At 33.1% G+C, this 13,565-nt stretch overlaps 2 protein-coding genes across 2 annotated transcripts; both read right to left on the reverse strand.

Annotated features, from left to right (window-relative positions):
* Positions 1 to 776: 776 nt before the first annotated feature.
* On the reverse strand, positions 777 to 9,529 carry LOC148238409 (tetratricopeptide repeat protein 39C-like). Its single transcript, XM_088202453.1, has 9 exons — positions 9,197 to 9,529; positions 5,607 to 5,955; positions 4,853 to 5,285; positions 3,956 to 4,162; positions 3,716 to 3,881; positions 3,370 to 3,654; positions 3,131 to 3,308; positions 2,788 to 3,065; positions 777 to 1,465 (listed from the first exon to the last, which is right to left on the reverse strand). The coding sequence occupies exons 1-9, from the start codon at positions 9,335 to 9,337 to the stop codon at positions 1,331 to 1,333; spliced, it is 2,172 nt and encodes a 723-aa protein (XP_088058579.1). The 5' UTR covers positions 9,338 to 9,529; the 3' UTR covers positions 777 to 1,330.
* Positions 9,530 to 11,318: 1,789 nt separating this feature from the next.
* LOC148238410 (soluble calcium-activated nucleotidase 1) lies at positions 11,319 to 12,948 on the reverse strand. The gene is made up of 4 exons (XM_088202631.1): positions 12,283 to 12,948; positions 12,007 to 12,216; positions 11,709 to 11,942; positions 11,319 to 11,630 (listed from the first exon to the last, which is right to left on the reverse strand). Exons 1-4 carry the CDS (start codon positions 12,811 to 12,813, stop codon positions 11,427 to 11,429), a joined length of 1,179 nt encoding a protein of 392 aa, XP_088058757.1. The 5' UTR covers positions 12,814 to 12,948; the 3' UTR covers positions 11,319 to 11,426.
* Positions 12,949 to 13,565: the final 617 nt, after the last annotated feature.

Here is a 13,565-nt window from a genome sequence, read left to right on the forward strand (position 1 = left end):
CATTGTCTTCGGCACAAAATACCGACACCAATCTAAAAACGAACGAAAGCGAGAACGAGAACGCTGCAAGAATAATGAAGCGTGTCACTCTCTCATTCTCGGCGTTTCTCGTATGTTCTCGGCGAGAATGTAGATGAGCCGTTATTTTGCGGAGCACCTGTTAAGAACCACTGATTTAGACCTACAGACACACATTTCAGAAAAATACATCATTGACAAGTCTCTTGAATGCAAAGATAGTATATATTAGTCAATAACGCAAAATGTATTTCCTTCAATAGTCAATAGTGGTCTACGCCGTTACAAAATAATCACAACTACAGGAAGAGGAGAATATATTTGATTTCAGGAGGATGTAGCTACCACTCGTGCAGTAACAGTCACAACATTTTTTGAGTAAAACGGCAATTTCTCATTCAACTTGACCAGATTTTTGTCCAAAAAGAATACAACAAATATTTTTTTCTACTGGTAGTTGACGAATTGGTGTTTGACCAAAATGCGATGATGCTCTACTTGATTTTTTAAAACTTTTTTACTGAATAGATAATAGTTATTAATACTAATAATTTAAAAAAAAAAATATCCCTATTAAGTAAACCGTGCATATGAATTTTTGGAGAGATGTAAACCAATCTAATCTCCGAGATTATTTTACCTTAATTTTTTTTAAATTTATATATATATAAATAAACCTTATAGAATATTTTACAAACTATGATAAACAGAACAATACCACATAAAAGAGGAAAGGGGAGATACAGGTAAAAAAATAATCATATTTAAAGTAAATGTATTTTAACTGAAACAACTTTAATTGTTATATAAATCACTGGTAATTAGTTAATATTGAATGCCTTAATAATTATTTATTGATTTTGACTCGCTTCATCTTTCGACTAAAGTGATCCACGCAAATACAATATTTTGAACGTGTTTTTTTATTGCCATAAAAGCTATACATTACTAATTTTATGTGTAAATGCGATTTGATAATAAATAAATTGTATAAAAACCACTAATGATTATTCTATACCTTGTATTGTATATATATAAATAATAATGGAAAAATATATTCTTTATATTCACAACATATTCCAGTCTAAATTATTGAATGTTCAAAAAGAGCCAGCTCTTTTTAACTATTTTATATGAAATTATATCAACATTCAAATCAAAGTAATTTACATTTTGTATACGATGTATAGTTATTTTTATTATTTATATTTTACTTTTTGTATAACTATTTGGATCCTAGTAAAAAATTGAACATATTCTCTTGTACCCTAGAACAATTTTATTGTAATATTATCTCTGAAGGCGTGTAAAATTATTTATTTTCTAACTCAAACTTTTCCAAGCTCCTGAGCGTTGCGTTGACTCTTAGGTGAAGTCTGTGTTCAAAGTCATAATCAACGTACTGAGTTTGCAATTTAACAAGCAACAGCTTTCCCTCTGGACGTGTCTAAAACACAAAAATTGGTATTAACCATTATGGTGTACGATATTATAGTGGTATTTACAAAATCTCAAGCGGCATACTCATATGTGATTAGAGTAGAGTTCATAGCAATAGTATTATATAATACATACACTCAATATGCTCTAAAAAGCTACAAGAATAAAAGCAAAACATTTGATAAATCAAAATTTTGGAACAACCAAACACAATCACAATAACCACGTATACTTTTGAAAATCCCAACATAAAATTATTCAGAGCTTTACCACAGCACCATGACTCGTTTGCTTTTCATCGCAGCATACTCCATAATTGACTCATTCGCACCGACTCACCGTGTGCTCACAAACCCGGATCAATCACCTTCGTGGTAGTGCCACATATTTACTCGCTCCACCGACCTTACCGTGTGCTATACCAACATCCACACATTCGCCAATGAATGAATGCTGCTCTAAATTTCGCTATTTTAAATTGCTAGGAGGAAAGCACTGTGATAAGCGATTTATTTGGTTGGCCACAAACTGGGTGACACTCTGGCAGTACTGACGTAGTGGCGGTGAGACAACAGCTTAATAAGAATTATTATAGACACAGCAGTGTACATAAGACTATATGTCATTATATGAGGAGTCCAAAAATGGCTTTCTATGAATCTACAATATATATTTTCTCAAATAAACTTTCCAGTCCGCCCAAAAATTTTAAACAATACCACGCAAACTTTTGAAAGTTACCAATTATAATAAGTTACTATATCATAAAAACTGCTTTAACACTTTTCATAAGATTCAAGACACATGCCTCAAAGAGTTCGTTATTATTGCTGTACGTATTCTGTATCGGACGGTAGCTCACGCTTTCACTAAAGGATCGATTGGAGGCGGAGCTAAACAGTAACGCGATTGCTTATAATATGACATCTTTCCCATTCGTCCAAGCTACCTATAAAGACCAGTAAAAAATTGTGACACTCAAGTCACATCAGAAATTACTAGGCGAATTTATTTTCAGACAAGAATCACTGTCGCACTTACGACACAAACTAACTCACGGACTCTTTCGCATTTGACACTGCCGCCCGATACTGAAACCTGCATTTTTATTGCACTCATCCGTCTAAGCGATAAGCTGTTTATCGCACAGCTCTTCCGGCTGCAAAAGTTCCAAAAAACATAAACAAATAACTACCAAATAAAAACATTGCAAAACACAACGAATAATTTTCTATTAAACTCGAGTGTAGCAAATGACGTTGCCATTTGAGATTTAATGAATACCAATATATGTATAGAATATATTATTATATTACTTATCATGCTCACCGATTCTTTTCTTAACAATAAAAGTGCTAGTTCATACTGAGCAAAGGCAGAAATATGAGCGTCGTCAGAACTTTTTGATCTAACTTGTAGGCACATTCTAAAGGCTTCCACTGCATTTATTAAATATGCAGCTGAATTGTCTGGATGTATATGATTATCGTCAATAGATTTGTTTTTGTTATTGGCCAATGCTACAAACGCAGCACCGTTTATTAGCCACCCGATGCCTTTCATCGGCTCATTTAACAATGTAGCATTACCGTTGACAGGCGTACATGCTACAACACGCAACAAATTATAATAATGTTACTTTGAAACAGTTCTAATGATTTAAAATTATTACATTTAACAATATCCAGTAAGTCTGGCATAGTACAGCTGGGTAGTGTGTTCCATAGATAAAGCATTTCGTAGCAGTATAATCTCCAATGTAACGTATCATTAGTCCACTCTTCTTTAAGATTGATTGCTTCCGGTAACTTTTCCATGCGTCTATGTATGTATTTTTCAATCTGAGCATTCTGTTAATAAATACATATTAATAGTAAAGTCAATATGCCTATATTTAATAAATATAAATACCTTATTAGCAGACTTTTCGAGATAATGCTTGATCTCGACTCTACCCTGCGGAATCATATCACTATTTCCCATCGCTCCTACGCAAATTGTACTTAAATAAGCATAAAAACTTCTAGACCATTTACTTTGCTTTTTCAATTGATGAAAACACTTATAAGCTTGCTTAAAATCCAACGTTAATAAATAACACCATCCGACTTCGTGTAAACCTAATAGTTTCATTTCTGGTAAAGATGCCTTCGATACTGACATTTGATATGCTTCAATTGCACCTGAAATATTTGGCTGAAATAAATAAATTAATTGTTAATTTATTATAACATTTAGAATATCTACAGTAACACACCTTAAGTCTTTCCACTCGCCCTTTGAAGAACAGGAATAGAGCAGAATCCGAATATTCTATTTCTTCGCTTAGTATTTTGTTAGCTTCTTCTATACCATTAGCCGTTGTGACTCCATCTACATTGAAAAACGGCTTCACAATTGTGTGGTACCAAAGTAAGGCCAAACTTAAAATATAAAAAATGGTTTATATAACATTTAGTATTACGAAATTGTATATGGGGTATAAATATTTACTAACGACGCCAATGGTGCTCGCATGTCTGTGCCTTTTCTTGAATAATGTAAACTTTTTATAGCAATGGACTGATCTCCTTCGAATCCCAATAAATTAACCCATCTTAAAATTCCAGGTGGGGCTAAAGATACACATAACCTGAAAACTCCATAACCGAAACTCACTGCTGACATCAAACGTGTGATGGTTTCTGGTTCAATGCTATCCCATCTGAAATTTCAATAGATTTGGTAATAGACATTATGTTCCATAATAAAAAAGGCCTATGTTTTATTTCTCGCTATAAATGTTTAAATGTTGTATTTTACGGTTAATTACATTTGGCCACATACAACCCTATGATTATAAGAACAATAAAAAATGAAGGCCTAGTTTAAAAAAGTACAATAATTTTCATTATGGTCATATATATATGGTCAGTAGTAGACATATGATAGTTGTGAGTATTTATTTGCATTTAAAAATGCGCAAAAAGACATAAACCTTTGCGTTGCTAGGGACTGCGTCATGTAGTTCCGCCATGATTATCAGTGAGAAATAAGTAGAGCATGAAATAAATTTTATATATGAAGTACATTTTTATTACTTATAAAATAATAGTATTTATGTTCTGCGCTAATTTGCATGAACTCAATTTTATTTAAGAAAAATATATGTTAGCGTTCGTGGTTTTAATAAAAATATATATGCATTGCAGTAATTTGGACATAACACTTGACCTTATTCTTTCAAATGCTATTACTAAAACTCTACACACAGTATAGAAAATCGTTAATTTCAAGTTTAGTATCGTTTTGAATTATTTCGCGTGTTTGTGTCAGTACACTTCAAAATCAATAAAAACCATTGAGGTACATACGTAAAGCATACTGCACCAAAATCGATAATTTTCATACTCACTCTTGGCTCGATTCCTTGTTGAAGCTGATCAGCGATGAAGCGCTTTCTAGTATAGCTGAGCTGAAGCTGTTCAAGGACGCGAACAGCGATATGGACTTCCTCATGTTTCTCGGCTCGTGTTGAACTGAAGAAACGCTCAAGCGAGGTCTGAGCACCTGTGGACGGACCATCGGCGGGACGGAGGAGCTGGACTCTTCGTTGCTCCTTTTGGACAGAACGGAAACGGAGGAGGGGCTCTTCAGAGACGAAAAGTCTGAAAAGGTTTTGCTGACGCACGAGTACATGCATTGATTGTTCTTCGGCACGTTTTCTTGGTCTTCTTCATCCATTTCGAGGGTCGGACTACTACTGCCTTCTGCGTCTAGAGGATGACCTACTTCATCAACGGGCGTATTGTCTGATGTTATGTTGTTGAGTGTATTCGTTGACCAGCCTATAAACGTAGAAGAATAACAAATAATAAAATAGTGCTCAGATATCAGTGGACTAAAATATTGATTTAAATTACTACGTGAATGAGATTTTGTTTTTAATTGCTTCTTTTAATAAATGTCATAAAAAAAAATTCTGATCAATCCACGAGGATGCTATTTGGAGGTCTCAAACAATCTAGTACCAAATAAAAGATGGCACGGACATACTCGAGGTCCGCAAAGCGGCTAACTTTAAACTAGACAAGTAGAACGCGATTGCATTAATTATATATATATAGAATACAAATGGCATATATTGTAAGTATTATGGCAATAATCACCTGGTATTGTACTGTTTCCAAACTTGTGCTTATGTATTGCTATCAGTTGCTCGTATGTGTGCTGATAAACTTTCCAAGCTCTTCTCAAAGCCCACCCGCCTTTCATGTAAGACGCGAAATCGTTGTGTAGAAAGGTAAGAAAGGACTGACAAACCAAAGCATCCGCCAAAACTATCTTCTCTTCTAAAGTTTGCTCTAAGCTTTTGTGAACGTTATTGCCCTGGGTGTAGAATAGTTTATTCTTGAACGACTTTACCCATCCGATCTGGGTGACGCATTGTTCTTCGATTTTCTTTATTTTTGCTATAGCCTCGCTGACCTTCCTGTCGTCAAAGCACATCAATGCATTCTAAAAAAAAAAATTTAGCAACTCATTATTTAAAATTTTCACAAGAATCCAATATCTAGAGATGTAATTTGGGGCGAGGCAGGTGTGGGCATTTTCTTCCCTCGAATTTGGCTTAAAAAATGTGTCATTTAATGAAATACTATAAATTTTAATGAAGTTTTAATTTTTTGTTAAATGAATAAATTCAGTGAGATAACAAAATTTGACAAAGATGCATCTTATCACCTTTGCTACTTAATATGAGCTACGAATCAATTAATGAAATACGAATATTGATCTCCTCCGACTAACGGCAAAATAAAAGAAGGCTTCAATATCTCGGCCATATTATGAAAGAACCAAAGTATGCACTAAACCAACTCATCATTTATGGGAAAATAAACGAAAGAAGTATAAACAGACGTCGTATCTCATGGCAACGCAATTTGAAAGAATGGTTTGAATGCAATTACACTGAAATATTTCGTGCAGCAGTGGACATAATCAATGTCACCAATATGATAGCCAACCTCCGATATTAGAAGAAAACTTTAAGATCAAATTTATTTATTTATTACTTTTACGTCTTTTTGCTAGATATTTATTATTTATTGACCAAAATAGAAGCAAAGTTGCCATATGTCACTTTTCACAGTGATAACTTATTGATATGATTTATTTGGTGAAGTAGCAGCACCTCGTGCGCCAGAGTCGTCACCCGATAGTTGAAGCGGCTGAGAGAAGAGCTGCTATTCGATGATATTAATTGTATAATAAAACATCAGGCAGACGTTATGTTAATAAACGTGACTTTGTTACACAATCAATAATTATAAAAATCGACTCATTATCCTATTTCAATTAACCTTGCTATTTCCGTTCAGTGTGTAATTGTTGAAATTACAGTTTTATCTCAATGAATCCATCTCTAAAAATCCGTATATGAAAGGTTATAACGGTTTTTGATATGGTAAAACCTAATTTACAAACAAAACTATTATCATTAATTGTACTACTGTGATGCTTGGTATTACATCTACTTTCACTACTTACACAAATGAACACTGACGATATAAAATCATTCAACTATCCAGAAATTAATCCAATTCTCTAAAACATTATATTTTACCAATAAATAAGAGTGAAAAATAAAGTGCTTCTCTATCAAACAGAAGTATAATACGCTAGTTTTGAAAATTAAAAGTCTTAAGGCGTTCACTTTTTTACTTTTTCTGAAAGAAAATAAAAGCCTAGTCTAAAAACATTCTAACATAATAATAATAGATGCAACTGAAATATTTGGCTAAGTTAATAATCTGGAAGAAGAGAGTAGAGGTCTATATTCTTGCAAATTTTCCTATAGTAGAGGAAGTATTTGACCTAGGAAGTATCTCATTAAAAAAGTTATTTTTATCGAGATGATATAAAAGCTAGACCATGAATCTGCAATTCATTTATTTTTTATATAAACTGTTTCGAAGATTATGACCTTACCAAAAATGAACTTATTAATCTTATGATAAAAATCAACAATGTGAGTTTAGCTCAAAAACTCTTGGAGAATTATAGTGTTTCTTAAGAAAAAATATCTCGTCTTGAAAGGCATACCTCCATTAACAGAAACATATTGTCAGCTAACTGCATATTATTTTTATTAAATAAATTCACACAGCAACAACGAATAGACACATGTTACAAATTAATTAAATTGTATGTACAGTGGCGTAGCTAGGGTATGTGCCACCCGGGGCAATCCTTAAATTTGCGGCCCCCCCTCCCATACATTTTTTTGCAAGGTCATTTCTTAAAATAATAAATTAATTATTGTTAATCTCTTGGTATTCGTAGATTTACATAAATTTTAGTTTATTCAGGGTTAAGAATCACACTAGACGATTCTATCGCGAATATGCCGCCCCCAAGCATGTGCCGCCCGGGGCGGCCCCCCCGTCCCCATAGCTACGCCACTGTGTATGTAATCAATATTTTACACGTGTTGTCATTAACAAGCGATTGTCAATAATACACGTGTATGATTAAATATACAGTATAAATATGGAGTGATTTAAATCAATAAAGGTCTTAGAGAATCGAGATTTTTTATTTTATTTTAAAGTTTTTAAAATATTTTATTTCTCGCTATTAAAAACTTTATTTTAAGAAGAGGTCCGTTGCTTTCATCTGATTAGTATAGGAATATATAGAACAATAAAGGTTAACAAATCTTGGTCTAGTACAGGAGTCGATGACCTTTACAAAGTGGTGAGCCACATTCAGGTTTATATTCAGTTAATTATATTGGATGACTTTTACCATGTCAAATATTTTTTTTTATTGGTAATAGAAAAAAAACAACATGAAAATTGCTACGCAGCGAAAATTTATAAGATCTTCTCATTAAAAGCCATTAATTTTGCTCAAGAAAATTAGCCGCGAAATAAAAAAATCTCTAGATGACAGTGATTTTACACAAAAAAATTAGCCGCGTAGCGAAAACTTTTAGAATTTCCAGTTTAAAAACCAGTAATTTTTGTTAATAAAATTAGCCGTAAAATAAAATTTTTTTTAGTTGAAAGTTGTGGGACAGAATTTTTATACTCCGTCATGAAAATATCGATTTCTACGCATAAATCAAAAAGTCTTCTTAGAACAGCTCCTTTACTTAACCATAACAGCTGATTAGTAAATAACATCCTTAAACTCCAATTATATTTCTTGAAAAGTTATGCAATATGATTTGAAGAATACATTTAATTTTATATTTATATAAAATTTATTATTGAAATAATTTGCAACGGGGCCGCATATTAGAAAGTATGTCCAATCGCTAATGGGCCGCAGAAAAAATAAAATTCAAAATCCGCAGGTTCCCGACCCCCGGTCTAGTAGATAAGTTATGTTCTTACATCGGAATTTCCTTTTCGTCACAAGAAAATAAAAGTAGAGCATTATAATCAGTGATAACTTTTTTCGCTCGAGCAATTACAGATAGGCATATAAAGATTATGAATAATCGTATAATTTTGTACTGCGATCAGCTATCAAAATTGTCAGATAAAAAATACGTTCAATAATTTTAGCTTTATTAAATCATTCTTTTAAAATCAAAAACAATATTTTGGACATCATAAATTGTATTGTGATTGGCATAAGTTATTTTAGTGATGTGCGCAACGCGACTAATTTATGAATGAATCATTGAAAACTACCCCAACGTAAAACACTCTCCCCTAAACTCTACGCACGATAAACAATTACTTACCATGAAAGTGACGAAACATAGCCCTGCGGTTATCTGTATTCCCGGAGGACTTGAAACGAATAGTCTTTCAGCTTCCTTATTCTTGTCGTTGAGCAGAAGGTTGATGCCTCGTTTGGCCACGACCCAAGGACGATCCTCCATGTTGAGGCTTCTCTCCTCTATATCTCTCTTCAGTCACATTTTATCCGTTTATGTGAACATTTTGCTAGTTTCTTTCGCGCACTACCCCATAGAACGAGAGTTCTGGTATAAATGCGTAATAATATACGTCATTGGTTCGCCATGCCATTTTGAATCGAGGCACGCTCGCCGTTTATTGATCCACAAGCAAGTGAAGGGGTTGCGCCAAAAGGGGGCGGGTAATGGTGAACTTTTAGAGGTTCATATTTTAACCTTTTAGTTTTTAATACAATGTATATCCTATATCATTATTTTGCACATCATTGTGTGCATATTAATATTGAGGATTAAAAATTCATATTAAATATTTCTGGCATATCCCTTAAAACATATTTTTATATCTACTATCAAATCACTCCATGTGTTTGTCTTTCTACGCCTCTTTTATATCAAGCAACATTATTACGAACGCTCGGTATCGAGGGTTCCCACTGCGACGGCACGATTTTATTGCTTTTGCCGTGAATTTTTAACTTCTGAGAAGTGATATTAGTTTTTGTGCTCCCCTATTAACCAAAATTCGGTTTGAATATGCTTTAAGCAATACTTTCATATCAGAAATCTGTAGAAATATCGGTAAGGATAGCTATCATATTTTTAAAACTTATTGTAATATCAAAATGCAGACAAACTATGGAGCAATATGCGAAATGCGACTTCTGTCTGTACTTTTTCTTCTGCTTATTTTCTCCTGAGAGATGAATTGGCTTAGTTCTAGAACATAATTAGTTTTAGAACATTCATTAGATTAGATTTGAATTTGAACAGTCAAATTGAGTTTCATTGACATTTTAGAAAAGCATATAATTTCACTAGCGCCTATCAGTTAAATAATTTTTTCGCTAGTTAAATTAGCTACTGGTGAAAATATATTTGGACTTCACTGAAAAATACACATTTATACGTTGCATATAAATAAACAATAATAAAAGTTGAAATCATATAATTTTATTAGCACCTGCCAGATGTATTATATTTTCACTAATAAAAAAATATATCTACCGGTGAAAATGTATATGATTACACTAAAATAATATTTTCGGGAGAGATTCGAGACTGTTTTTATAGAGGGATAACCCTAGTCTTTCTGGTTTAGAATCAGAGACGTCATTTCGAATAATTTACAAATAGGTTTAAGACTATCTAAGCAAAGAAATATATAATTGCGAATATTACTGATTTTGGAACTACTGTTTCCCAAATAGTCTAATTTGAAATTTACTAGACAATAGCAAATAGTCTATTTCTGTCCCAAGACTAGAATATCGTTAGCCCCCCTCCCCCCATTCCCAATACAAGATCAAGCACGGCTGTACCGAATCTCTTCCATCAGGAATATACTGTGAGGGGCGCTGTGGTAGTAGAAGCCAAGAAACGATATGCTCCAGCAATAATACGACAGTTCGACTTGTCGACTGATTAATGACCTTTATTTATTTAAATCGCTCCATATTGATACTAAATATTAAATACGATACACGTGTATTAATAACAATCACCTATTAATGAGTAACACGTGTAAAATATTAATTGCATTTAATTAATTTGTAACATGTGTCTGTTTATTGTTGCTATGCTAATTCATGTAACTTGTTAGCTCCGACATATTTATATATTATTTTTTTAATTTGATTTGAATTAAATGATTTTTATAGAAAATAATATCAATAGATTAAAGAAGTAGTAAAATAAATCAAAGCAATAAAACGTTGAGAATTACTGATTTTTTTCTATAAATTACTATAAATGCAATATAAAATGATAATAAATAAATAACAACATATATAATTATGAAAATATACGTAAAATTAACTCACTACAAGAAGGGTTAATCATAGACCCAAGGTTTCCTTGTTACTATATCATAAAGTTGTAGCGGTGAATCATAGATTTGTTCTTCCCACAAGTTTAAAAAAACAGTAAAAAAGATTATTATGCATTCTTTTGTATGTATAAATATTTATTGCACAATTTCAAATATAAAAACAAATTCGTAATAAAATTTTATTTAATACTGTAAACAAATTTATCACTAGTAAATATATACACATCATATAAATTCTAATCCCTCGTATTTTGTATTGGCTATCAGCGTTTCTTGCATTAAAATATCACCGTTCAATCGAAACGCTGTTATGAAGGTAGACGTCGAACCCAGCCACTCCATGGTTTTCAAAGCGACGATGGCCTCGTCGTTTGTCCCAGGAATAAACTTAAACGAGGAAAAACCGTGAGTGGCCACCGGCTTTCCAACCTAAACAGCGTGAGTTTTAGAATCATAAAAACGTACGGTAACAATAAAGATAATCAATTAACGATCAAATTATCGCACCTTTATATTTTGAATGACATTGAATTTTTCATCAGCGGTTATCAAATTATTGCATCCTTTGGTTTCATCTTTTGTCTCATTGTAAGGTTCATAAGAACAACGTCTGGGTAAAAACACCCATTGATTTCTATGTTCGGACCAAGCGCCGGATTCGTGTATCATGTAACCTGGCCACTCGATTCCGATAGAACTACGTATTTTTTTATAAGGACTCACCCAATTTTCGTGTCTGACCTGCATGAAATAAACTCTAGTCGTATCAATTTAAATAAAAATATATCAATAATAGAATTCATACTTCTCCGTGTAAATTTATCGCTTTGATCCACATTGGATCGAAACTTTCGAATTGTCCACCGGGAGTAGTCCATTCTTTACCCATTGAGCCGACGTAAAGTACTTCTCCTCTCACAGTCGCCCATTCAGATTTGAAACCCTTTGCGGAATGTCCGTCTCCGTCGACTAATATTATCCAAGGAATAATCTTATCGTTTACAATTTCGAACACCTTTAAATAAAACGAAAGTAAATAAATGATATAAAGGGGGATTAAACTTTAGTATTACTTTAATACCATTCCTGAACGGTCGTCGAATGTTAACAATCGTCCATCAAACACCACTAGTTCCGACAGTTCCATACCTCGTCCCTTCAGAGCGTAACTCGAACTCAATATCAAAGGCGGTTTCGTATCCCACGTCACTACTGCAGAGTTCATCGTCGGACTGTAACTCAAATATCCTTTTTTTAAATAGCTCTTCCATGATTTTCCATCTTCGGACAACGAACTCGTGTCTAAGTCGGCAACTATGGCAATCTTGAACGTGATCATCCCGTTCGAAACGATCGGGGGAGTCAACGGGTAAGTTTTATTATAAGTTTTCGTTAAAGGCGTCCATTGGTGGACGTATTGAGCGTCTAAATTTTTCGTGTAATAAAATATAATTAATATCACGACGCCGATCGCGCTGACTAGAGCTATGAACTGCGTTTGTATCCTGACTGTGCGGTTGCCCACCCGGTAGGGCGTCGGTTTTCGAAGGGCCATTCGCCAGTCTCTTATCGATGATCCCATTGACTGTTCTTTCGGTTCTTCTATTAGCATCTCTCGCGGGAAACCAGAACCTCGGCAGTCAGGCGGAGTGTCACATTACAGTGGCTATGGCGATACCACGTCATATGCCAACTGATATAAAAATTTGTTTCACACAACCTCAAACGTCAATGACAGCATTGAAACGTCAGCTGAACATTTGGTCTTGACACTTACACTTTTGGCCATAATACATTATGTTTTAAAATAAATAATAATTAATTAAAATAGTTCTTTAGACGTTATATATTTTCAATCAATCATAAAGCTTTATAGCTGTTATAATTGTATTATAACAATTAAAACTATTTTTTTAAATCTTTATATATATATATTTTAACAACCGATTTTATTCACCTGTACTAACCTGTTCGTTTTGCTAATCATTTGAAATAATAATTACATAGTTAATGGGTTTATGTCTCATGTACGTCAGACTAAGCCTGAGACACTAAAATGGCTTATAAAAGAGCCACAATTTTAAATTTTAATGATTATACTTCTATAATAGATAAAAGCAAAATTCAGACGTGCGCAAACAAAAACAGATTGTTATAAATATATTAGATCGTACATAAATTGCAAATGCATTAAAATTTAATTGATGATAATATAAAACACAAGATACGGAAAATAATGAAAATTAAAATAAATCCTAATATTAACGAAACGTTGCTACTGTTTCAGCAAAATAAATGGGGTAGTAATATATAATTGAAATTGATCGCTAAATACCAGGGCTTCAAACAATTATTTTTTCAATT

This window comes from Plectrocnemia conspersa, unplaced genomic scaffold (genome assembly GCF_051122295.1).
Source record: "Plectrocnemia conspersa isolate PC_06_02 unplaced genomic scaffold, ASM5112229v1 ptg000001l, whole genome shotgun sequence".
NCBI lineage: Eukaryota > Metazoa > Arthropoda > Insecta > Trichoptera > Polycentropodidae > Plectrocnemia > Plectrocnemia conspersa.